Below are 25,073 nucleotides of genomic sequence, written 5' to 3'. Positions count from 1 at the left end.
CGGCCACTGAGGTCCGGTAGCTTCATCTTCATGTGTCGGGTGGAGGATATTGCACTTAGACGGTTTAACGCCGGTCTGCCCAGCAAAATATTATAGGCAGAATTGGCGTTCACGACGAGGTACCGAATGCTCTCTGTTCGGGAGGCCTCTCCGTCTGTGAACGTAGTCCTCAACTCCAGGTACCCCCGGACCTCTATCTGGTTATCCCCGAACCCATACAAACATCCCGTATAGGGACTCAGCAGGTCGGGGGACAGCCGTAACTTATTAAAAGTCGACAGAAACATGACGTCTGCCGAGCTTCCTTGATCAACAAGCACTCGGTGGACCTTTCTTCCAGCCGTGACGACCGAGATGACAACGGGATCATTGTCATGGGGCACCACATCTCGGAGATCCCTTCTTGTGAACACAATATCTGACTCCCAGGGCTCCCCCGAGAGCCTCTCTTCGATTGAATTTACCCCCCTCGCGTATTTCTTCCGCTGGGAGGCGGTGGGTCCTCCGCCGGAAAAACCTCCAGCACAGGCATCTCTGGTGGGCGCCAAATGTTCCGTCCGGTTGACCGGGACGTCTTCGTGCGTGGCCTCAGTCGTCAGCTAAGGACTCCTTCCCACTGAACGCCTGCAAATTTCCTGCAAAAAAGAGGACAAAGAGGCGCCCTAGCGGCCGTTTGCACTCCGACGCTCAAGTCAGCCAGCAAGAAACACCAAAAAACTGTCCACCCACGTATCTGAGCACCGCGTGTGGCACTCTGAAAGGTGGTAAAGGAACTGTGTATATGTGTGTGTGTTGTCTCCTTCAGGCAAAAATATTCTCCAGTCACTTGTACGTAATCCTAAAGCACGGGCAAGCAACCGGAGAGTTTCTCCTAAATTTGCCAAAGGTCCCAACCCTTTTTCCGACATCCTCCGCGCTATTTAAACTGCCCCAGCATTTAAAGCGCCTTAAAGCGCTTTTAAACTCAAACGTAACGCACTCATTAAAGCGCTTAATTATGAAACGTAGCGCATTTAAGACGTTGAAACGCTCGGGAGCCATAATAGTACCTGAATGCCAAAAAGGGAAACTGTATTGAATATCTTTAATTACCTGGCACCTGACTAGAGGGTGTTTCTATTCCGGCATTGCTGTCCTACACGTGGAGGGCCTCACGACGCTTTGACCCCATCCGGGGGCGTTTCTGCCCATCTGGGGACGTTTCTACGTGTGGGTCCTCCTGCTTGGGAGTGCTACTGCGCTAGGGGTGGCTTTTTGGGTGCCAACTCATGCCCCCAAGTATCTAGCCACTTACTCTGAGAGCGTATCTGCCTTCCTCTCATACCCTGCACCCGGTTATCCTGTGCGTGACCTTCCTCTTGGGTCGTATCTGTCCCGAAGGCGTCTCTGGGGCGGCAGGGGTACTTCGCGAGTCAGGCTGCCCTTCACTGGTACTATTACTATGGCCTTGGAGCCACCTTTTCTTTCTCTTTATTACTTTCCCGCGATATCGGGACCTGAGACTTTCCCACGACGTCGCTCCCTCCATGGTCTTTCCTACCCATGGGTATCGGGGAACCACACCGTAATTGCCTTGCTTTTACACTATTTAATCTGGCGACGCCCTCACCAGGGCGACGCCTTCACCTAGGCGACGCCTTCACCTAGGCGACGCCTTCACCTAGGCGACGCCTTCACCTAGGCGACGCCTTCAGCTAGGCTTCGACCAGTTAAGTCCTCATTTGCCCCTGAGCGAAGATGAGGCCAGAAACGCGCCTTGAGGGTAGACACCTCAAGACCGCAAAGTGCAAGGAAGTGTCAAGCAAAGAAGTTCCTTGTCCAAAGCAAGAGGTGAAGACAAGGGCAGTCGAAGGTTCACGCATGCTCGTTGCCTTCAGAAGTAGTTAAGCAAGTTAAAGAAAGAGGGTGAGAAGGCGTGCTACCTAAAGTTCAAAGTTTTAGAGAATCTTAAGAACATCGTATGAAGTTAGCATTAAAGCATTGTTAGTAAAAGCAGCATGTGTACCGACCCGTCCTCGGGCGTTGACCAAAGTCAAAGTCAAAACATATGGTGGAACCCATCAAGGGGGGCTCCAAGGAGGAGAGTCAGCGTTGACCGCTTTGGGCGCCGTCAGATATGGGCGTCGCCAGGTGTGGGCGTCGCTAGGTGTGGGCGTCGTCAGGTGTGGGCGTCGACAGGTGTGGGCGTCGCCAGGTGTAGGCGTCGACAGATTTAAACGTCTCCCACCTCAACGGCGACTCGTTGGCCTAAGAGCGCGTTTTGGCCCCGATGGTGTCACCCCCCGATACCCACGGGTAAGGAAGCGGTGGAGGGGGCGGCACGGTGAGAGGCCACGGTACGGGCGAGGAGGCCTCGAGCCCCGGTACCTCAGAGCAGTAATAAAGAGAAGAGAGAGGTGGCTTCAAGGCCATATTCCCAGTACCAGTAGGGAGTAACTTGACTCGTGAAGTACCCACGCCACCTCTGGAGAATCCCTGGGACAGATACGACCCGAGAGAGGGCCACACCCAGGGGTAATCCATGTGCGTGCTATGAGAGGAATGCTGATACACTCCCAGGGCGAGTGACTAGAGGCTGGGGCGCATGAGTTGGCACCCAGGTAGTCACCCCTTGCACCGGATGCACTTTGAGGAAGGAAGACTTACACGTTGGGATTTCCCTAAGTTGGGTACAGCGTCGTAAGGGCCTTCCACGTGGAGTTACGCTTAAGTCAGAAAGGCCACGTGGCAGTAAGCACTGAAACCCAAGGTATATAAGCTTTTCTGAAAGCTTAGTGAGGTACGTTTTTACACACGCTCTAATCATTTGCACGCTTACACACTGTACGCACGAGTGATTTGAGCACCAGAGAGAAGTTAGTTACAATATAGTTACGCGCCTTAAGAACATCGCAGTTACGGTGTTCCGATACGGAGGTGCTTGGTGTTTTCTGCTTGCTGACTTGATTGTCGAGGGCGCCCTTTGTTCTCTCTGTTTCAGGTACTCACAACGGTGTAGGGTGAAGATCTGGAACCAAGACGAAGGTGTCCTTGGTACGCGAGTCACAGCTACGCACGAAGCACGTTCTGGTCAACCGGCAAGAACATTTGGCGCCTATCGTGGGGCCAATCTAAAACATCAGTCCCACCGCAAGTGTTCAGGAGTTCAGTAGCAGTTTTCGAGAGAGTTTTCCAAGAATCTTGCAAGATCCACCGTTCATCGTGAAGTTTACGCGGTTTCACCAATTGCTTTCGGTCCAATTCAAGTTTTCGTTGTTCGTTGTTGAAGTTTAGTTCAGTTCACCGATTCATCGTGGATGTTTGCTCAGTTCCATCATTGCTCATTGTTTGTTCATGGTTTGCTTGGCTTTCACCAGTTGTTTTCCAGTTCAGCTCAATTTTCACCGATTGTTCTTCAGTTCAGTTCATTTTCCACCGTTCTCTTTCGGTCTTGATCAGTTTCTACCGTTCGTTCTTCATTCTGTTCATTTTTCACCGAAAGATTTGTCAAGAACCGCTGTTACAACTCGAAGATTTCCAAGAAACCGCAAGAAATTAGGATAACTAGGCAAAGTTCGACGCACGCTGAGAGCGATGACATGACCATGCAGCAGGTCATGGATATGATGCAAGGCCTACATGAAGCGATGGCGGCATCAAAGGTTGAGCAAGAGCGCATGCAGGCGGACCTCGCGACGTTACAGGCGAGGAATGAAGAGTTATGCTGTATGAATGAGGAGTTGCGCCGCGGGTTGCGCAACCACTCAGGGCTACGTGAAGCAGATGATCGTGAATGTTTCACACCACCGAGGGAGTTCTCCACACTGTTCTCGCAGTCGATCATGGAGGCGGTGATCCCTCACACGTTCGTAGGTGTTAAGGTGACGTTCACGGGAATGGAGGATCCCGAGGCACATCTCACTGCGTTCCACACGCAGATGATGCAGGTAGGCGGCTCCGACGCCGTAAGGTGCAAGCTCTTCATGAGCACATTGACTGGAATGGCCATGGACTGGTTTATCAGCCTTTCAGAAGGCCACATCACTTCCTTCGCATAGCTCTCACAACTGTTTCGCGAACAGTACATAGCGAACCGGGCTCAGCCACCGGTATCGTATGATTTATTTGACGTAAAGCAGTATCAAGGCGAAACCTTGAAAGAATACATCAATCGCTTCGGGGCGCATGTGGTGAAGGTTGGCACCATGGAGGAGCCAATGATCGTCTACGCGTTCAGGAACGGGATGTGCCCCGAACCTTTTTGTGAGTCAATCACCCGAAGCCGCCCCCGAACCTTTGCAGAAATAAGGCGTCGCGCAGTTGAGCACATCGCCACATAGGGCGAGGTGTGCGAGAAGCGCACGAGCGTTGCACCCGCACGCCCGAGAGCATCGTCGCGTGCACAACCTGCTAGGGTGAACGAGGTCGCGACCGGAAGGAAAGGTCAAGAGAGGAAGCGCCCATACGAGACCAGGAGGCCCCAAACGAGGGGGCGAACAGAGGGGAATAGGCCGGCAAGGGAGGGGAATAGGCCATTGAGGCATAATTTTGTAGTAGAGTTGAAGGATCTAATCGTCGTGTCTAACATAGCAGACAGACTGAGGCCCCCAGTGAAGACTGACAAAGTGTTGGGACCTCACAAGGACGCGTGGTGCGAGTTCCACCAAGCGTTCGGGCATCACATCAACAACTGCTTGGCGCTGGGCCATCAGTTTGATGAGTTGGTAAAAAGTGGGTTCTTCAAGGACTACCCGGCTGGGTCTTCTACGACCGCGGCCCTGGCGATACTAGAAGAGGATCAGGCACACGAGATGCCGATCCATGGGGAAGTGCACACCATCTCTGGTGGCTTCTTAGGAGGAGGATGCACTGCCTCTCAGTGCAAGAGGTACGTGCGATCAATGAATTCAGTAGCTGAGGAAGGACTGGATGACCCGTGGGAGTCAGACCTTATGTTTACAAAGGCTGACCTGCGCGACATCGTCCCCCATGATAATGACCCCGTGGTCATCTCTGTTGTCACCGCTGGGAGAAGGATACACCGAGTCCTCATGGACCGAGCAACTTCGCCGACGTCATGTTCTGGTCCATATTCAACAAGCTACAGTTGTCCCCTGACCTGCTGAGGCCATACACAAGATGTCTGTATGGGTTCGCAGGGGACCAAGTGGAGGTACGTGGCTACCTGGAGCTGAGGACGACGTTTACAGATGGAACGGCGTCATGTATCGAGAGCATCCGATACCTAGTGGTGAATGCCAACTCAGCCTACAACATTTTGTTAGGAAGGCTTGCGTTGAATAGGCTAAGGGCAGTGGCTTCCACTCGCCACATGAAGATGAAGTTGCTAGATCTTAGTGGACGGGTGATCGTGATCAAGTCAGATTAGGAGGAGGTCCGGAGATGCTACGAGAACAGCCTAAAAACAAAAAAGGGAGTGTTTATGGTGATGGAACGCCCACCCACTACAGAGATGCCCATGGAGGTGGAGCCTTTGCAGGAGGCAGAACCCGTGGAGGCGACGCCTGCCGAGGCCGTGCCCGCGGAGGAAGCGCCTAGGGGGGCTGCACCCTTGGAAGGAGTACCTGGTGAGGCCTCGCTCATGGAAGAAGTATCCGGGGACGCCTCACCAACGGAAGAAGTATCCGAGGATGCCTCGCCCGCAGAGGCGACGCCTAGAAGAGAAGGCCGGGGAAGTGAGTCTCGCGCTGAGAGCGCTCGGGACAGGCGACCCAAGCCAATAGAAAACGTGGTGGAGAGGCAGATTGGGGGCAAAATCTTCAAGTTGGGGCGACTGCTGAGCCAGGAGGAGCAGGATGAGGTGGCGGCAGTACCTGGACGCATTTGCATGGTCCGCCTCGGACATGCCAGGCATCGACCCAGATTTTCTATGCCACCATCTCACCATGGACCCCAAGGTCCGTCCTGTACGATAGAGGAGGAGGAAGTTCAACGAGGAGAGGCGCCTCGTCCTGCAGGAAGAAACAAAGAAGCTGCTGAGTGCTGGACACATCAGGGAAATTCAATACCCTGAGTGGCTGGCTAATGTGGTCTTAGTGAAGAAGGCGAATGGGAAGTGGAGAATGTGCATTGACTTTACAGACCTTAAGAAAGCGTGCCCCAAAGACTCATATCCACTGCCCAACATCGACGCGCTGGTGGATAACGCCTCGGGCTGCAAGATACTGAGCTTCTTGGATGCATTCTCGGGGTACAACTAGATTAAGATGCATCCACGCGATGAGAGCAAAACGGCGTTCATGACCGATGCTACAAGGTCATGCCGTTTGGGTTGAAGAATGCAGGCGCCACCTACCAGAGGTTAATGGATAGGATCCTTGCACCTATGCTAGGAAGAAACGTGCAAGCCTACGTTGATGACATGGTGGTGACCTCTCAGGAAAGAGGGCGACACACGACTGATTTGGAAGAGCTGTTCGCCACGATAGCTAAGTACCGCCTCAAGCTGAACCCAGAAAAATGTGTCTTTGGGTGGAGGCGGGAAAGTTTCTGGGATTCATGCTCACTGAGCGGGGAATAGAGGCGAACCCCGATAAGTGTGCGACAATCATCGCCATGCGGAGCCCAGCCTTAGTAATGGAAGTGCAGCAGTTGACAGGGCGCATAGCAGCCTTGTCAAGGTTCGTATCAACTGGTGGAGATAAGGGCCACCCATATTTCCAATGCCTGAAGAGGAACAACCGCTTTGTGTGGATAGCAGAATGTGAGGCAGCCTTTCTCGTGCTGAAGGAGTATATGGCGACGCCTCCTGTGTTGTGTAAGCCACGGGCAGGCGTACCCCTTCGTTTGTACTTTGAAGTAACGGAGTGGACCATCAACTCTGTGCTGGTTCAAGAGAAGGATCAGGTGCAGAAGCCTATATACTTCGTGAGCAAGGCCTTGCAGGGCCCGGAGACAAGGTATCAGTCTTTTGGAAAAAGCAGCCCTGGCAGTGGTATTCTCTGCCAGGAGGCTTCGCCACTATTTCCATAGTTTTACGGTGGTAGTGATGACGGATCTCCCCATCCAGAAGGTGTTGCAGAAGCCAGATGTCGCTGGAAAGATGGTTCGTTGGGCGGTGGAGCTGTCAAAGTTTGATATAGTGTACGAGCCCAGGGGATCCATCAAGGGGCAGATTTATGCAGATTTTGTTGTAGAGCTCTCACCAGGAGGCGCCCAACAGGAAGTGGAGCTTGATTCCCAATTGTTGTTACCAGTAGACGGATCCTCCAATCAGCAGGGAAGTGGTGCCAGAATAGTCTTGGAGGGGCCAATGGGTTGTTGATTGACCAAGCCCTACGGTTCGCCTTCAAGGCAAGCAACAACCAAGCAGAGTACGAGGCCTTGATCGCAGGAATGCTTTTGGCCAAGGAGATGGGAGCGCGAAGCCTCTTGGCGAAGAGTGACTCGTTGTTGGTTACAGGGCATGTGACAGGGGAATATCAAGCGAAAGACCTGCAGATGGCTGCGTATTTAAGGTACGTTCAAGTGCTAAAGGGGGCTTTCGCGGCGTTCGAGTTTGTGCACGTCCCGAGAGAGCAAAATGCCTGTGCTGACTTGCTCGCCAAGCTGGCCAGCTCAGCCAAGGGGGGAAGGCAGAGGACGGTCATCCAAGAAACCCTCAAGGCGCCACGAAAGTATGTAGCAGATAACAGAGTGGACGTCCTCCATGCACTTGAAGTTCTATTTTAGTTGAAAATGTAAAGTAGTCGCGCTTTCGCGCTAGTATAAACAGTTTGAACAGTTCAGGGGCACTCTTTTTCCCAGAAGAGGGTTTTAATGAGGCCACCCAATAAAAAAGAAGTTATCAGTATAAGAGTCGCAAAGTTTTAAAGTTAAAATCCTCCTCGCCCCAGGCGCGAGCATGGCAACCGGTTGAAAGTCCTCCTCACCCCAGGTGTGAGTGCAGGCAGCTAAGGTTCAAAAAGCCAGGGGTGCTAGTAAGCCCAAGAAGGGAAAGGAAGGATTTCGAGAAACGCCTTTACCCAAGTGGCATAGCATCAATATTGGCGCAGTAGAACTCTTAGTCAAAATCCTTTTCACCCCAGGAGTGAGAAGGTGGAAGTACGACCCGATGTGTTAAAGGTTGGTGACCTTGGGGCAAGCAAGAGGGGTCATCGAGAAACACTCTTCATCCCCAAAACGAGGCATCATCCTTGACCGATCGGCGTAAGAGTCCTCTACGCACTTAGCGCTGGAGCGACAAGCAATCTGGGGAGATATAAGGTAGAAGCAGAGGCGCGATGACTGATGAGTGGGTGGCTGTAGCATTCTGATCGGTTATCGATGGTTAAAGCGTTGTTTAAGAAGTTTTAGACAAGTTCTTACGCGATAGGCCTGAGCAAGCAAGGCCACGCCATAACAGTTATCAAGTGTTGTTAGTCGTGATAAAAGTCAGAAGTAGAGAATTCAAGGTACAACGAAGGTTCGTACCAAGTTCGAGCAGGTTAACAGTTAATCGTGCATGGCAAGAGATGAAAACTAAGAGATACACAGCAGAAAAAGCAGTAAGAGGAAAGTGGCATTTTATATATGCAATAAGAGTTTTTACATTCAGAGTTTATGTACAAGAAGGTAAAGACAAAACAACAATGATCAAGGGCGAACGATCCGGCCATCCATCACCTCGAATTCGATGGCGAACTGAGAGCAGTCAGCCTCTGGGAAGACGCACTTAACTTGCTCGAGGGCCAAGTCAAATCCCTCAGCAAAGGTATCAGCAGCCTCTTCCCAAAGCTTGGTCTTCTCAGCCTCGAGCTCAGCTTTGTCGGTCGCGAGCACGACCTTCTCAGTGACAAGGGTGGCGATGGTGGACTCGGCTTCCTTAAGCTTGGACCCTTGATCATTGGCACGGCTCTCGTTCGCTGCGAGAGTCTCCGCCAGATTTGCGATTTGTAGGCGCAGGAAGGCATTCTCGGCTTCAAGCTGGATGGCCCTACCTGTGGTCTCGACCAGCTCGGCGTCAAGAGCGACGACGGCGTCCCCCATCAACATCTCCGTCTTGATGGTTTCTTGGACTTGCAGGGCGCGCCCTCTCTTGGCTTCCTCCACCATGTCCCTTAGCATCTCATTGGTGCTCTGCAGGGCCTCGTAGTCGCTTTGTAGCGACTCCTTTTCGTTGATCAGCTCGCCCATCTTTCCCTCCAGTTTCTCGATGCGGCGATGCTGGGTGGAGAACTCCAGAGAGAGCACTAGTTCACGGGCCAGGTGAAGGTCCACCTCGCTCCCGCTCCATTTGACCAGCTCGCGGTTCTGGAGTAGTTGCCTGGTCAGCTGGATGACCCTGGTGAACCCCTTGGTGCTGGAACCCGAGGCTCGGTGGGAACTCTCACCACCACCCTCAGTCGTTGCGGCAGAGGCTTGAGGACGTGGTGAGCTCGAGGGGTGAGAGGTTCCCTCTGAGCGAGCGGCCCCGCTCCCAACAGTTTGAGATGGCAGGGAGAGAGGTTGGCTGGCTGGGGGCGGGGAAGGAAGTGATGCAGGAGAAGGAAGAGGGGCCGGAGAAGGAGGCCGTGGAGGCGAAACCTGTGTTGTGGGGATTGGAGAGGCATCTCCCTCATCGCCCTCGGCTCCCCTTCTTCTACGTTGAACAAAAGGAGACCTCGAACTCTCCTCCTCGATGGATATGACGGTGGTGGGAGCCTTCACCAACCGTTTCCTTTTCTTATCACCCCTGGTCTCGGGGCCTTCAGCTGGCGCGACCGAGATGGGGGAGGCAGAGATAGGCTCGGAGGTTGCCTCAGTCCCTGTGTGCGACCCGACAGCTCGTCGGCTCTTGGCTAGCACGATCAGCTTCTGTCGTCGTTCTTTGTTAGAAGTCATATCTGCACCAGTTAAAGATTGCAAAGGGTTAGTACACAAAGAGCCAAAGAAAGCAAACAAGGTTCAAAAGAGTGAATTAAACTAATCAGCTCGGTGGTAGCATGCAGAAAAGGGGCTAACATGTGCAAGTATGACAAGTCGAAGAGAAGGAAGAGGGTGCAAACCAATGTATTTTTTGAGCATCTCCGCGTCGAACTCGTGCTTGATGAGGGTGGAGGAGCCGAACTTGGCGCCCAAGCTCGAGAGTAAGCTGCACAGTTCGCGCTCGTAGGGTGCCATAGCCTCCAAGCCTCGGGGTTTTTTGAACTCTACCTTGGGAACCCAGTAGAGTGGGAAGCCCTCAAATAGAGTCGGGCTATGCTCGTTGGAGGTGATCATGTAGAACCTACCCTTCCAATCCTTGAAGGATTGCTGGTATCGGCCCAAGATCACTCTCCCGGTCACGCCGTTCAGGCTCACCCATGACCTATCGCCTGGGTTCTTGGCTTCAAAGAAATGGGGGAAGACGTCGGTTGAAGGAGGGTGTCCAAAGTGATTGCAGAGAATCTCAAACGCTCGGATGAAGGCCCAAGCGTTTGGATGGAGTTTGCAGGGAGCCACGTTCAGCTCGGTGAATAGATCCTTCTCAAAGAAGGTGAAGGGGAGGCGGAGCTGCAATCTCTTGAAGATGGCGGAGTAGATGAAGGTGAAGGGCACTTCGTTGTTGGCCCTATCATCCACGCATATTGGCATGCCTCGAGGGGGGATGCACACGTTCAAGTGTGAGTAATCCTCCCTGTCAAGGGCGTAGGTGGATTTGTCGGTGTCGCTGCTCAGTAGGTTGGTGAGATGGTCGTTGGGGAGTTGTGTAGACGTCTCGGCGAGCAGGTGGAGGGGAGCCCACTGGTACACCCACGCATAGTTATGCTGAGGAGGCGCCGCTTGGGGGTGCACACTCGTTGAGGGGGGCGCACTCGTCAAGGGCGGTGGTGGTGCACTTGCGGAAGGCTGTGCACCGAAGGAGGAAGCGAGACGCGCGGTGGTTTTTGTGCGAGCCATCGCTCAGTAACTACAATGGAGGAAGAAAAGAAGGAGTGAGGGACCAATGAAAACATGGTTCAGCAATAACAAGAGGAAGGTGAGGAGAACAAAAATGCTATGGTTTGAAAGGTGTGGAGAAGCGAAAGTGACGAAGAAGAAGAAGTGAAAATACAGAAAAACCAAAAGAAACCCTGGTACAGTGCAGGGAAAGGGAAAAAAAAAAGCCCACGACGCATGCACAATGCAGTTATTGGATGATGCAATCGGTAGAAAGTATTCAAATATGCCATAGATAAAGAAAAGGGGTACCTTTTGATGATCGCAAGTGGTTTATGGAAGCTTGAAGTTGGGGAAGACGAATCGCAGAGAGGGAGTTCGAGAGTTTCAGAGAAGAGTGCTGGAGAAGGTGATGGAACAGTGAAGGCACGTATGTTTTTGAATATGAGAAAGCGCAAATGACGTTTCATGCTAGTCGTTGATGCGTACACATGTCGCAAGATTGAGGAGGGAAGGCGTAACACCACTTAAAACACAGCACGTGATGTGGCACGTGACGTGGCATCACTTGCCACGTGGCTACTGAGGACGATCACTTAGCCTCTTCACTGAAAACAAGTTTACAGCTCGAGGCTGGGGGACTTGTGATCCGATCGGTCATCGGTAGTCGGTGACGTCAGCAAAGGATAGCCACGTGGACCGTTCTTAGTGGAACACTTGGGCCAGGGAAGCAGATGAGTCATTGAGAAAGTCACCCAGGGGGGTGATCGATCGTCAGGGGATGGCGGTCAGAGAGGATGCGCGATCAGCGCCTAGATAAGCGCCTGGAAGAAGAGGGTGTGGCGCTATGGTGCACCGATCGGTCATCCGGTGTGAGCGATGGTCATCGGGTTTTTGTGTTGCACACAGTTAAGCTGGAAACGAAGGACGTTTCCCAGCGAGAGCGTTGCATATGAGCCTTGTGTGGCAGAATATCAGAGAAAGGAGAAGTTAAGTGTTTAGTAGTGTCGTGCGCGAGAGTGGCCTAAGAGAGCTAGTAAGCCAGTCGGTTATTGGTGCTCTCTTAACCCATAACGTGCATGGTGCAAAGCAGAGGTGGTCGTTCACACGGTAGGTGATGCCTAGTACGTGCGCTTAGCCAAGCCACACTTGGTATTCACCCCGAGGTTGCACGAGACACCTAGTGAAAGAAACATGCTAAGTTACTTCATACACGGATAACTTAGGCGCGCAACAAAGTATATAAAGGCATTCCGCGCTCATGCAGGGGGAGGTAAGATTCATTCTTGCAAGTTACTAGTTTGCACACACACAGAGAAAGAATCACAGAGTGCACACGAGTCTCGTTGAGATTCTTAGTTCTTAGTTCTTTGGTGGTTTTGAGAGGCTGACTTGAGCGTCAAAGTGCAATCGGCCGCTAGAGGCGCCGTTTGGTGTGTTTTGCAGGTTTGCTTGGAGTTCTTGTGGAGTGCTTGGAGCGTTCTTGCGGAAGACAGAGTTTGGCGTGGCGAATCCTTCGACGTTCGAATCCCCTGCAAGATCAAGAAGCAAATCTGAAATCAATACAAGCAAAAATCCTATCTCGCACTCTTTGATCAATCACAAACTCTAAGCAATCTCAACTCTTTGAAAAACTCAAAAACTTGTATTCAAAAGATTGTTACTCAAATCTGTTTTTCTGAATTTATTCAAAGATATTATTTGTTATCAAATCTTAACAAACTTATTCATTGCATTTAATGATTGGTCAAAGCATTTAAAGACTGGAGCGTAAACAGTTAAAGCATTTAAAGCTCAATCAAAGCTAAAACAGTTTTTCTGTTGTGGTACCAAAAAAACAATCGGTTGTTTCCTCGAATCAATCGGTTGTTTTGGTTTTAACAACTCAACCATTTGAACAACAATTTTCAATCTTTTCTCAAAACATCTAAGTATAAAACAATCGGTTGTTTCGACAAAACACTCGGTTGTTTTTCACTTAGTTTGAAAAACACTTTTTCTTTTAAAAGATTGAGAATGCCTATGCTTTGGATTCAATCTAGAGTGGATTACAAAACTCAAACTACCCCAGATCCTAACTAAGACAGCTCAGCAACAACAAGCACAGCCAAGCCTTCAACATCCTTCAAAGGGTTTGGATTCTTCAAAGCTTGAACACCACTTGGTTCAACACTCCAGGTCAGTGCGTCCAAGGGAAGGCCAGAGAGGCATCGGTCTTTGACTCAGGAGACAGCGAGAGTTCCTAGCGTAAGTGTTTATCCGGCCTCGCCCTCAGAAGGGGGACTTCATGTAGGTGTGTGCCCTGGAAGAAGGAGACACGTGGATGACTCCCTACAGACGCTACCTCACAGATGGGATCCTCCCAGCGGAGCCAGAAGAGGGCAAGAAGGTGAAAAGAAATGTCGTAAGGTATACCCTGGTGGACGGGACGTTGTTCAGGCATGGGTTTACACACCAAATCTTGACGTGCGTAAGTGGAGATGAATGCACTAGGATAATGGCTGAACTCCATGAAGGAATTTGTGGAAGCCACGTGGGGGGAGATCGTTAGCATCCAAGGTGGTACGTGCAGGCTTTTATTGGCCAACTGTGAGGCAAGATTGTGTAGGGCACGCCCAGCGATGCAAGCAGTGCCAAATGCACACTGACTGGCACAAGGTGCCCCAAGAAGAGCTGAGGTCAATTTATAGCTCGTGGCCTTTCTACACATGGGGAATTGAAATTCTGGGGCCTTTCCCACTGGCGATAAGGCAGATGAAGTACTTGATAGTAGCCATCGAGTACTTCACAAAGTGGATAGAAGCAGAACTAGTGGCACAGATTACTGCGCATAAGGTACAACACTTTGTTTGGAAGAACATTGTGTGTCGGTTTGGGGTGCCGAGGCGTCTGGTCTCGGATAACGGTACTCAGTTCGCGAGCCAGCAACTGAGGAAGTTATGTGCAGAGTTAGGCATCAAACAGGTGTTCATACCAGTCGAGCACCCCCAGACGAACGGACAGGTGGAGTCCACAAATAGAATCTTATTGAGAGGATTGAAGAGGAGGCTTGAGAAAGCCAAGGGAGTCTGGGCAGAGGAAGTACCAAGGATAGTGTGGTCTTATTACACCACACTTTAGACCTCCACCATGGAGACGCCTTTCAGCCTCATGTACGGATCGGATGCGATGATCCCAGTGGAGATTCACGAGAGCTCACCACGTTTCCAGAACTTTGTGGCAGAAGAGTCCAACAAGGAAAGGAGGGTGAATTTGGACTTGTTGGACGAGGCCAGGGAGGAGGCGAGGATAAAGGCTGAGGCAGTGAAGAGAAGGGTGGAGCGCCAGTACAGCTCCAAAGTGAGGCCTCGCCAGTTCCAGGTGGTGGATCTCGTCATGCGCAAGGCTCATCCATATGAGTTGGAGAACAAGTTGTCGCCCAAATGGACCGGGCCCTTTAGAGTGACCGAGGCTAAAGGGAACGGGTCTTACAGTCTCGAAACTCTGGAGGGAGGCCCCATTCCACGAACCTGGAACGCAGCCAATTTAAAGTTTTACTTTAGTTAAAGAACATTATGTAGTACACAGTTTTAAAGGGGACACTCTTTTTCCCTTTCGAGGGTTTTTTAATGAGGTCACCCAAGTAAAAGAATGAGTTCAAGTATACATTGTCTCAATTTCCTTTTTTCGCAATGTAAAGGAAAGATTAAAAAACAAAGGCGCGGTTCATCAAGAGCGAACCTGCCACCATGGTGTGTAGACACCTCAGCAGGAGAGACGCGGATGTCTCCTCTGGGCGTGGACACCAAGTGCGTGTATCGACTTGGACGTGCAGACACCCCAAAGGGAGTGGCGGGAGCGCACTCTTTGGGCCTGGACGTCAAGATTGAAAGGTACGCATAGCATAGTTAAAATCCGGGTGTTTAGTCCCGGGCAGGGGTTAACAGATTCCTTCGGAATGCCCCCTCCTCAGGTGAGAACGGCTAACCCCGGTGTCGGATGTTTAGACACCTTGCAAGGAAGTGACGAGGGGCGCCTCCTTCGAGTGTGGGCATCCAGCAGTGAGGAAGTTTGGAGCAGTGGAGAGCCAGGTGACTTGGTGCAGATACACACCATGTAGGAGAAGCGCCATCCTTCGGGAAACCTTCTCCTTGGGCGTAATCACCAAAGTCTCTGGTCATCTTGGTGTTTAGACACACCGGGGACGATACGGCACTGCTTTAGCATGCCTCTCCTCAGGCGTGGGCACCAAGAACACTGATCGCCTTGGTGTTTTTAGACACCCTGAGGACGAAACGGTGCTGCCCCCGGGCAGGCCTCTCCTCAAGCATGGGCACCAAGCGCGCAGAGATAAGGGCCAGTTGCCTTGGTGTTTAGACACCCCGTGGAGGATACGGTGCTGCTTCGAGCAGGCCTCTCCTCAGGCGTGGGCACCAATGCGCAACTTTGTCCCAAGTGTCTAGACACACTAAGGACGAAATGACCTTGCTTTCAGCAGGTCTCTCCTTGAGTGTGGGCACCCAGTGCAGGTAAGAAGGCTTCGGCCCAGATAAGTCCTCCTTTGCCTTCGAGCGATGATGAGGCCAGAAGAATTAAGCCCTCCTACGCGCTCGAGCGATGTCGAGGCCGTAAAAGAGATGCACCCTCCCTCATCTTTAAGCGACGACGAGGCCGATAACACCTTCCGAAGCGGACGCCTCAGGGTCACGAGGGATAAGTAAAGATCAAGTTAAAAGTTGGTCACGAGTTAAAGAAGCATAAGAAGTTGCAAAGCAAGAGAAAGAAAGTAAAGTCAATGGTCGATGCAAAGAGAAAGTAAATACGTGTTGACCAAGTAGAAAGGGAAACAAACAAGAATACGAAGTAGTTATATTCAATGAAGTAGCAGATACAAGATGATTGTTCATAAGATTACAAGGATGGAAAGGAGGCTAATCCTCAGGGATCTCTAGGGGAACAACTTTGCCGTCAACTATGTGGTTGAGAGGGTCGCAACAGGAAGTGTCGATCCTTGGGTTTGCACAGGCCGCCTGAGCTAGAGCTTCTGCAAACCCATCGGCAAAGGCGTTCGCAGCATCGTTGGTTAGCTCCTTCTGCATCTCCTTGGAGCGCTCGGCTTGGGAGGCCAGCTCTTTGTCTTTAGCTGCTAGAGCTTCGTCCTTTTCTGTTTTCAGCCGGTCGAAGGCTTCGGCTTTAGCATTGAGAGTCGCCTCCACTTCGCCCAATTTTACTTCTCGATCAACACATTGGTCTTCGAGTTTCTTCTATTGGGCCTTGGAAGTTTCGACGACGTCTTTAAGATCCGCAATCTGCACACGAAGAGGCACGACCTGCCCCAGAAGTTCGGCATGAGCCTGTCCAACTTCGTGCAGTCTCTTGCTGACGGGGTCTTTCGCCTTCTGAGCCTCCTTCAAAGAGTCCTTGTAGGTTTCCTCTTGGCGGAGCCAGTGACGCTCCAGAGTTTGCTTTTCTTCCTTCAGCGAAGCCACCTCTTTTTCAAGAGCCTAGAGGGTTGAGAGCTCGCTGGCCTTGGCCCTAGCCTGGTCACGCCAAGAGGTGGCGCAAGCAAGGAAGGCCCCAAGATAGTAGGCCATGCTCTCCTTCATGGCCCCTTCAGATGGACCCCCTAGTGACGCCCTGTGCAAGTAGCCCTTCAGTAATTCTTAAACCGGTTGGGGAAGTTCTGGGCCCGGCGCAGGGGTAGGCATGGACTCAGATTCAACCCCACCCCCAAGGCTAGTTGATGGGGCGGTGAGGTAGCTTTTGGAGGGTGCTCCCTTAGGGACTCGGCATCATGACTGGAGGAGGAAGGGGAGGCGACAACCTTGTTGGTCCTCCTCCTTTTGAAGACCTGCCCGTCTTCAGTATCCTCATCATCTTCAGAAGGAACCACCACCACCCCCTTTCCTTTGTCTAAGGGGGCTGGTGTGGTGGCAGTTCCAGCCATGGTAAGGGGCATGGCTTCAATAGGGGGTGGAGAGTTAGGGTTGGCAGCAGCATGTGGTGAAGAAGGGGGTTGGTTAGGTGTTGTGGTAGGGAGAGTCTGAGGGCGGGATGTTGGAGAGGTTGGATGAATGGGCCCAGCCTCAGCTCCCTTGGAGGTAGCTTTGCCCTGGGCTGTCAAAGCTTTGGCAAGCCTCAACCTCTTGTTCATGTCCATTTTCGAATCTGCACCAAGGAAGCAAAAACAATAGAGGTTAGGCACAGGCTAGGTCGAAGCATGAAAGTACAATCAGACATACTGAGAAGATCCAAAGTACACAGCAATACATGTATGAACGAAGGTAAAAGCCAGCAGAAGCAGAAATTAAAGAAGATAAGGGGGGAATAGTTCCCATACTAATGTATTGGGTGAGGGCTTCAGGGTCAAACTCTCATGCTATCAACCCCGCGGTATCTAAGATCCCCACGCTGGCCAAGATCAGACACACCTCTCAATCTGTTGAGGGCTGTTCGTCCAAGGTCTTAAGGCTTGGTCAACTTCACGTCCTTCACCCAGTATAAGGGGAAGCCATCCAGCGCGGTGGGGTCGTGTTCAGTGCAATACACCCTGAAGAATTTTCCCCTCCATCCCTTGTAAGATTGTTGGAACAGAGATAGGAGGATCCTCCCGGCGATGCCAATGAAGCTCACCCAGAGGCTCTTCCCCTGTTTCTCGACCTCAAAGAAATGGAGGAAGATATCCACGAAGGGGGGTTGGCCGAAGTACCCGCATAGGATCCTGAACGCCTTGACAAATGCCCAGCTATTGGGGTGTAGCTGGGCAGGGGCGACGTTGATCTCTGTTAGGAGTTCCCTCTCGAACCCAGAGAAGGGCAAACACATTCCTATGTGCTTGAACACCATTTGATAGAAAAAGAAAAAGGGCACGCCGTCGTTTGACCTATCGTCCACGCAGACAAGTTCACTGGGGTACAGGGGCGAACGGATATGTCCGGGTCATGCCTCCTAGCAAAAGCGCTGAATTGATAAACACTTGGGTCGCCTACATGGTCCTTCCAATCTTTTAGGGAGGTTAGGCTTGAGCACTCATCGAGCAACTCATCGGGGGCCCAAGGATATAGGGCTTTGTAGTTGACCCTGGGAGGTGGAGGGTTGGTAGTCGTTTTACTACGCGCCATGAAGAAAACTGAAGAATGAAGAAGAGTAAACGTTCAGCAAATGAGGGTCAAGATGAGGAAAAGGAAGAAACCCCAGAAAAACCCTACCCACGCGAGAAGTTCAGAAAATGGGGGAACGAAGAAATGAGAAGGAAAAGCGCGAGTACGAGAAAAATAAACAGACCCAGGCAATTATATCAGTACAAAAGTTGAGAAAAAGAGTCATCGAGGAAGAAAAACCATACCTTTGAGTGATCAGATTGATGAAGGTTGGGGTGCGAAGAGAGAATGCTGAGAAAGTTTCGAAGAAGAAGGTGAATAGTATAAAGGAATGGGAAAAGTGATGAAACAGTAACTGAAGCGCGCGATTTTTGAAAGACTTAACGTAAACTTGAGGAGCGCAAGAGACGTTAAGTGGTGGCCGTGCGATTAAAGCGTGACTTAAAGTGTCACGTCACCAGCGCAGAGAGTGTCACGTCATCAGACGCCACGTGGACGGTAGGGCGAGGCCTTAGTCTTTTCGCTGAAAACAGTTATCAGCTCAAGACTGGGGGGCTTGTGTATCGACCCGTCCTCGGGCATTGACCAAAGTCAAAGTCAAAACATATGGTGGGACCCACCAAAGGGGGCTCCAAGGAGGAGAGTCAGCGTTGACCGCTTTGGACGTCGCCAGGTGTGGGCGTCGACAGGTGTGGGCGTCGCCAGGTGTAGGCATCGACAGATTTAAACGTCTCCCACCTCAAAGGCGACTCGTTGGCCTAAGAGCGCGTTTTGGCCCTGATGGTGCCACCCCCCGATACCCACGGGTAGGGAAGACCGTGGAGGGGGCGGCACAGTGAGAGGCCACGTGATATGATTCCACTAGCAAAGTAGAGATGATTCTTTGACATTCTATGGAATCAACTTGAGTTGGAGATAGCTTAGGCACTTTTAATAGAATTGGATCAATGTTCTATGTTTCAAGAACTCACCAAAACTTGCACCAAACACCAAACTCATATGGAAGATCCATTTATTGCCAATTGAACCGATTAAATTGTGTATAAAAGCAAAAGGACCGAAAAGAAAGCTATAATACTGAAATTGAACCGAACAAAACAATAAGAAATGAAGAAGAATCAAATAGAAACAGCCAAGGAGAAGATGAACCGAAGCATATTAAAAAACAAGCTAAAATACCGAATGAAAATGCTAGAAAAGGAAACTAAGACATGTTTTAGCTTCATATGAACATGGAGATGAAAGAAAGAAGAACTTATGGAGATGAAGGACTTGGTTTGGTGATCACGCCACTTGGATGGTGAAGGCTCCAAGATAAGTGAGCTAGTGCCGCCACTTGAGAGAACCAAATGCACTCAAGATAAGACAAGGTGAAGGAGAAGACAAAGTTCTCACAATTCTCTCTCAAATTGAGTAGAGTTTCTCTATTACCAATTTCAATTCTAAATTTTACAAGAGCCCACACCTCTATTTATAGTGTGAGGGTGCTGGAAAATAGGTGGGAAAATTCAAATAAAACTCATTTGAAATTCCCACAAAAAACAAGTCAGATGGGAGGTGTGACCTTTTTCTACTATGACACCTCCTAAAAACTACACTTACACCTACTCTCCTAAGTCACATGGACAATGTGACTTTATTTTACATAGTCAAACTCCTTTATTTAATATCCACACCTCCTACAAGAGTAAATCAAAAGATGCTCTTTTATTTAATGCTTGGCCTTGCCCCTCATGGGATGGTCTTGGGCTTTTTGGGCTTTGGCCTTCTTGGGCTTGGGCTTTGGGCTTGGGCCACATCTTTATTTTATGTCTTCTTTTAATTTTGAGAAGACTAGAAGGAAGAACTTCAAATGTGAAGGCGAATGTCCTCTTCCTTTATGAATAAAAGCCTCCTTTAATTGATTCTCATCACCACGGTACGGGCGAGGAGGCCTCGGGCCCCGGTACCTCAGAGCAGTAATAAAGAGAAGAGAGAGGTGGCTTCAAGGCCATATTCCCAGTACTAGTAGGGAGTAACCTGACTCATGAAGTATCCACGCCACCTCTGCAGAATCCCTAGGATAGATACGACCCGGGAGAGGGCCACGCCCAGGGGTAATCCATGTGCATGGTATGAGAGGAAGGCTGATACACTCCCAAGGCGAGTGACTAGAGGCTGGGGCGCATGAGTTGGCACCCAGGTAGTCACCCCTTGCACTGGATGCACTTCGAGGAAGGAAGACTTACACGCTGCGATTTCCCTAAGTTGGGTACAACGTCGTAAGGCCTTCCACGTGGAGTTACGCTTAAGTCAGAAAGGCCACGTGGCAGTAAGCACTGAAACCCAAGGTATATAAGCTTTTCTGAAAGCTTAGTGAGGTACGTTTTTACACAAGCTCTAATCATTTGCATGCTTACACACTGTACGCACGAGTGATTTGAGCACCAGAGAGAAGTTAGTTACGATATAGTTACGCGCCTTCAGAACATTGCAGTTACGGTGTTCCGATACGGAGGTGCTTGGTGTTTTCTGCTTGCTGACTTGATCGTCGGAGTGCAAACGACCGTGAGGGCGCCCTTTGTTCTCTCTGTTTCAGGTACTCACGGCGGTGTAAGGTGAAGATCTGGAACCAAGACGAAGGTGTCCTTCGTACGCGAGTCACAGCTACGCACGAAGCACGTTCTGGTCAACCGGCAGGAACAGCAGGTAAAGGCACAAGCAGAGATGAGTAAAGCATTTAAATTAAGGTGCAATTTACATTCAGAATTATAAATGTTCTTAAGAGAAAAATTTTGAAGCCTAAGGTCTAAGTAGTGTCCTTCTGAGGACGCCTTGGCACAACTTGTCCATCGACGACGTGGTTTGCCGTAGCAAAAGGCAAAGTGTTCATCTCAAGATTTTTGCGAACAACCTGAGCCAGGGCATCTTCAAACCCGGCAGTTGTTCCCGCCGGTTGAGCAGGTTCGTCTTTGTGCGTGGCTTGTCCTCGCGAGCTAGGGCACCTTCGTTCTACTCTGTCTATGAGTACCTGAAAAGAAGTGGACAAAGGGGCGCCTTCGCGGCCGTTTGCACTCCAACGATCAAGTCAGCAAGCGAGAAACATCAAAGGGGACACACCTCCGTATCGGAACACCGTGAATGGATGCTCTGAAGGTGGTCAAAATAAATTAGTAGCTAGTGCTTTCTGCCCTAACTGCCTGTGCGTACAGTGGGTGCGCAAACAAGACAACTAGGGTTTCTCTGTGTAAAACTACGAGAATTATGTCAAAACTCGGATCCCCGTTTCAAACGTCTAAGGCCCCTTTTAAACGTCTGCAGCATTTAAAGCGTCTTAAAGCGCATTTAAAGCGTATAAAAACGTTCAACGCGTTTAAAACGTTTAAAGCATTTAAAGTGCTTTAAAGCGTTTGAAACGTAAACTAAATTAATGCGTACCTTAGCAAACTTTCAGGGAAACTGATATACCTTGATGTTTCAATGCTTACTTCCACGTGTTCTTCTAACTTGATCGCTACTCTTCGTGGAAGGCCTTACAACATCGTAACCCAACTTAGGAATAATCCATCGTGTAAGTCCTTCTTGGAGTGCATCTGCGCAAGGGGTGACTTTCTGGGTGCCAACTCATGCGCCCCAACCTCTAGTCACTCGCCCTGGGAGAGTATCTACCTTTCTCTCGTACCATGCACGTGGTTCTCCCCTGGGCGTGGCCCTCTCATTGGTCATATTTGTCCCAGGGGTCTCCCAACGGTGGCGTGGGTACTTCACGAGTCAGGTTACCCCCTACTGGTACTAGAACTATGGCCTTGAAGCCACCTTTCTCTTCTCTTTATTACTGTCCTGAGATACTGAGGCCTCTCGCGGTGTCACCCCCTCCACGGTCTTTCCTACCCATGGGTATCGGGGGGTGACATCGTCGATGCCTTAACTTGGTGATGCCTCATCCTGGCGACGCCTCATCCTGGCGACCTCATCCTGGCGACGCCTACACCTGGCGACGCCTCATCTTGGCGACGCCTGCACCTGGCGATGCCTTATCTTGGCGACGCCTTAAGCGGTCAACTTGTTGACTTTCTTCCCTTGGGCCCCCTTGAGGGGTCCCACCATACATTGACTTTGGCTTTGACTTTGACTTTGGTCAACGCCCGGAGACGGGACGATACAACAACATAGGCATCAGTAGCATCATCGAGGAGTTCTGCCTTGGCCTTCTCGAAGTCCTCAGCTTGTGCAGTCATCTCCTCTTTGGCTTTCACGAGCGCCTCAGTTTTCTTTGCAAACTCCTCCTTGGTCTTCTCAAGGGTTTTAGCTTGCTCAGTAAGTTCTCCCTTGATTTTCTCAAGGGCCTTAGTTTTCTCAGAGAGCTCAGCTTCAACCTTACCCAGATGCACCTCCCGAGTAACAAAGCGCTCCTCGAGGCTTGCCATCTTAGCTTTGTTGGCCGCAACTTCTTCTTTGAGTCCCACCACCTCAGCATGTAGTGGCACCACTTTGTTGAGTAAGATGGTGTACTTCTGGCCTTCTTCATGAAGCCTCTTATTGGCCTCCAGCTCAGCCTTTCGAAGAACGCCCAGCTCCTGGGTCAGTGCAGTTTCTCGAATGAAGAAGCTTTGGGCTTGGTTGGCCAGTTGCTCTTTTACTCGCGCCAGTTCATCTGCCAGGGCCTGTTGCTTCTTGGTTTTCAACTCAGCCTCGTGGGAAGAAGAGTTGGCAGGAGCAAAGGCCCAGGTACCTGGGGAGGCAGGTGAGGCAGGACGTGCCGAGGCACCTGCATTGCCAGTTGTTGCATTGTCACGAACATACAAGACCTCAGCCAGTCTCGCCCGCTTCTCTGCGTTTAGAACCATGCCTGCACCAAAGAAGAAAAGATAAGAGTCAAGTAAACAAGGAAATCAGAAAATCAGTACAAGTATAGGTTAACAGATACAAAAGGGCCATAAACAGAGTGGAGTATGAGGAAGATCAAGAGAAGATTCCTATACCAATGTAACTATCAAGCCCAGTGGGGTTATATTCGTTCTTGATAAGTTCTGTAGTGTTGAAGATCACCCCAGACTGGCCAGAACATGGCATCCAAGGTCTTGGCCTTCTTGAGTTTGAGTTTCTCCACCCAGTATAGTGGAAACCCATCAAGGGCAGTGCGGTCGTGCTCAGAACAGCACACCCTGAAAAATTTCCCTTTAAATCCTTTATAGGATTGTTGGAATAGAGTGAGGATGACTCTCCCAGTTATCCCACTGAAGCTAACCCAGAGGTTCTTCCCCGGGTTTTTGGCTTCGAAGAAGTGTAGGAAGACATCTACTGAGAGGGCGTGGCCGAAGAAGTTTCAGAGGATGGAAAAGGCCCTGATGAAGGCCAGCTGTTGGGATGCAGCTAAGCCGGGGCAACGTTGATCTCAGTTAAAAGCTCCTTCTCAAAGCTATTGAAAGGGAGGCACTGCCTAATGTGCTTAAAGACTGTTTGGTAGAAGAAGAAGAATGGCTCCCCGTCGTTGGCGTGGTTATCTATACAAACAGGTTCACCCTCTACACAAGGGCGAACAGAGATGTAGGCGTCACATTCCCTCCCGAATGCTCTACCTTTAAAGTCGGGTTCACTATCCAAGTGTGCCCTCCAGTCAGCAAGGGAGGTAAGGGAGGAGGTTTCAGCGAGGAGGTCGTTAGAAGCCCACGGGAACAGGGGCTTATAGTTGATGCTAGGAGGAGGAGGGTTGGCAGTGACTTTTGTTCACGCCATGATGAAAGAAAGCTAAGAAAAACAAGGAAAGGAAGAAACAAAGGTTCAGCAAGGGGAAATCTATGGTGTGAAACTAAAAAGCTCATAAAACCCTATTCTCGTGAAAAACCCAGAAATAGGGGAACGAAGAAGATGCAGAGGAAGATTCGAAACATGGAAATATAAACAGACCCAGGCAGTTTTTAATGCGCGAAATCAGAAATGAAGAGCAATCAATGGAGAAAAACCATACCTTTGATGGTTGAAGAGCGAAAGTTTCGGTTTTTTGTAGGAAGAACTCAGAGAGCTCGGGGAAGAAGATGAAGAGTGTAAGAAAGGTTTCAAGTGATGGAACAGTGCATGAAGCACGTGTTTTTGAAAGGCTTAACATAAACTTGAGAAGCGCAAGCGACGTTAAGTCCCAACCACATGATTAAGCCACGTGTGCGATGATTACAGCATGAACATGAAGGCGTCACTTCAATGCACTGTGCACGTCCTATCACAGGAGGCCACGTAGGTTGGTAGGGCGAGGCCATAGTCTCTTTGCCGAACAAGTTGATAGCTCGAGACTGGGGGGCTTGTGTACCATTCGATCCTCAAGCGTTGACTGGCCTTGGGCGTTGACCAAAGTCAACATGATGGGACCCCGAAGGTGGAATCCCTGGAAGCACAGCAAGACAGGAAAGTGTCTCCTTATGCTCACGAGTAGGGGTGACCGTGAAGGGGGCAGCACAGAGGCAGGGCATGGAGGCCTCGTGCCTCGGCACCTCAACAGTGAAGATAGACAAAGAAAGGTGGTTTTTAAGCCACACCCCAGTTACCAATAGGGAGAGGCCCAACTCGCGAGGGATCCGTGCATGGGGTGTAAGGACGCGGCAGGACACACCACCGTTAAAGAACCACTGGGACAGAGACGACCCGAGGGTCATGTCCCAGAGGGAGATCTGCATGCATGGCACGTGAGTAAGGCGGGAAACTCCCAGGGCAGATGACTCAGAGGTTGGGTGCATGTGTTGGCATCCAAGCAGTCACCCTGCTCCAGTTGCGCTTCGACAGGGCAGTCTTACACACTAGATGACCCTAAGTTTGGGTGTTGGTGTCGCTAAGACGCGCCTACAAAATGTTTAAGTCACAGCTAAACAGAAGGGCAATAACACCAAAGGTATATAAGGTTGACAACAGACATAACGAAGGTACGTTTTGACATTCCTACAAAACACTCTACGCTTTCATTAGTGCAAGTTACGCATTTCTGAGAGAGAAACAGAGTGAGAGAGAATGCACAGTAATCACAGAGTTTGAGTTTGGTGTTCATTTCCCATAGAATGACTTGACCATTAGAGTGCAGACGGCCGCGAGGGCGCCCTTTGTTTCTCTATTTTCAGGTGATTCAAACGGAGGAAGGGAACGTAGGAGCGAAGGGTTCTTGGAAGTGAAGCCAACAGAAAAGCACGAAGACGTTAGGTTAACCGGCGGGAA

General features: G+C 50.5%; 1 protein-coding gene across 1 annotated transcript; it reads right to left on the bottom strand.

Annotated features, from left to right (window-relative positions):
* Positions 1-15,728: 15,728 nt before the first annotated feature.
* On the bottom strand, positions 15,729-23,006 carry LOC137829199 (autophagy-related protein 23-like). The gene is made up of 4 exons (XM_068635996.1): positions 22,859-23,006; positions 22,030-22,725; positions 16,649-16,965; positions 15,729-16,061 (listed from the first exon to the last, which is right to left on the bottom strand). Exons 1-4 carry the CDS (start codon positions 23,004-23,006, stop codon positions 15,729-15,731), a joined length of 1,494 nt encoding a protein of 497 aa, XP_068492097.1.
* Positions 23,007-25,073: the final 2,067 nt, after the last annotated feature.

The sequence above is a fragment of the Phaseolus vulgaris genome, chromosome 7 (assembly GCF_000499845.2).
Source record: "Phaseolus vulgaris cultivar G19833 chromosome 7, P. vulgaris v2.0, whole genome shotgun sequence".
Lineage (NCBI taxonomy): Eukaryota > Viridiplantae > Streptophyta > Magnoliopsida > Fabales > Fabaceae > Phaseolus > Phaseolus vulgaris.
The sequence above is the reverse complement of the archived record's forward strand: the minus strand, read 5'-3'. Positions and strand labels throughout refer to the sequence as shown.

Coding starts and splice junctions, on each gene's coding strand:
- LOC137829199 (XM_068635996.1), bottom strand. CDS start 23,006: ATGGGTTTCCACTATACTGGGTGGAGAAACTCAAACTCAAGAAGGCCA. Junction 16,966..22,029: donor CTATGTTGTTGTATCGTCCC/GTCTCCGGGCGT, acceptor TCCTTGGTGCAG/ATTCGAAAATGGACATGAAC. Junction 16,062..16,648: donor AGGATACTGAAGACGGGCAG/GTCTTCAAAAGG, acceptor AAGGCCCAATAG/AAGAAACTCGAAGACCAATG.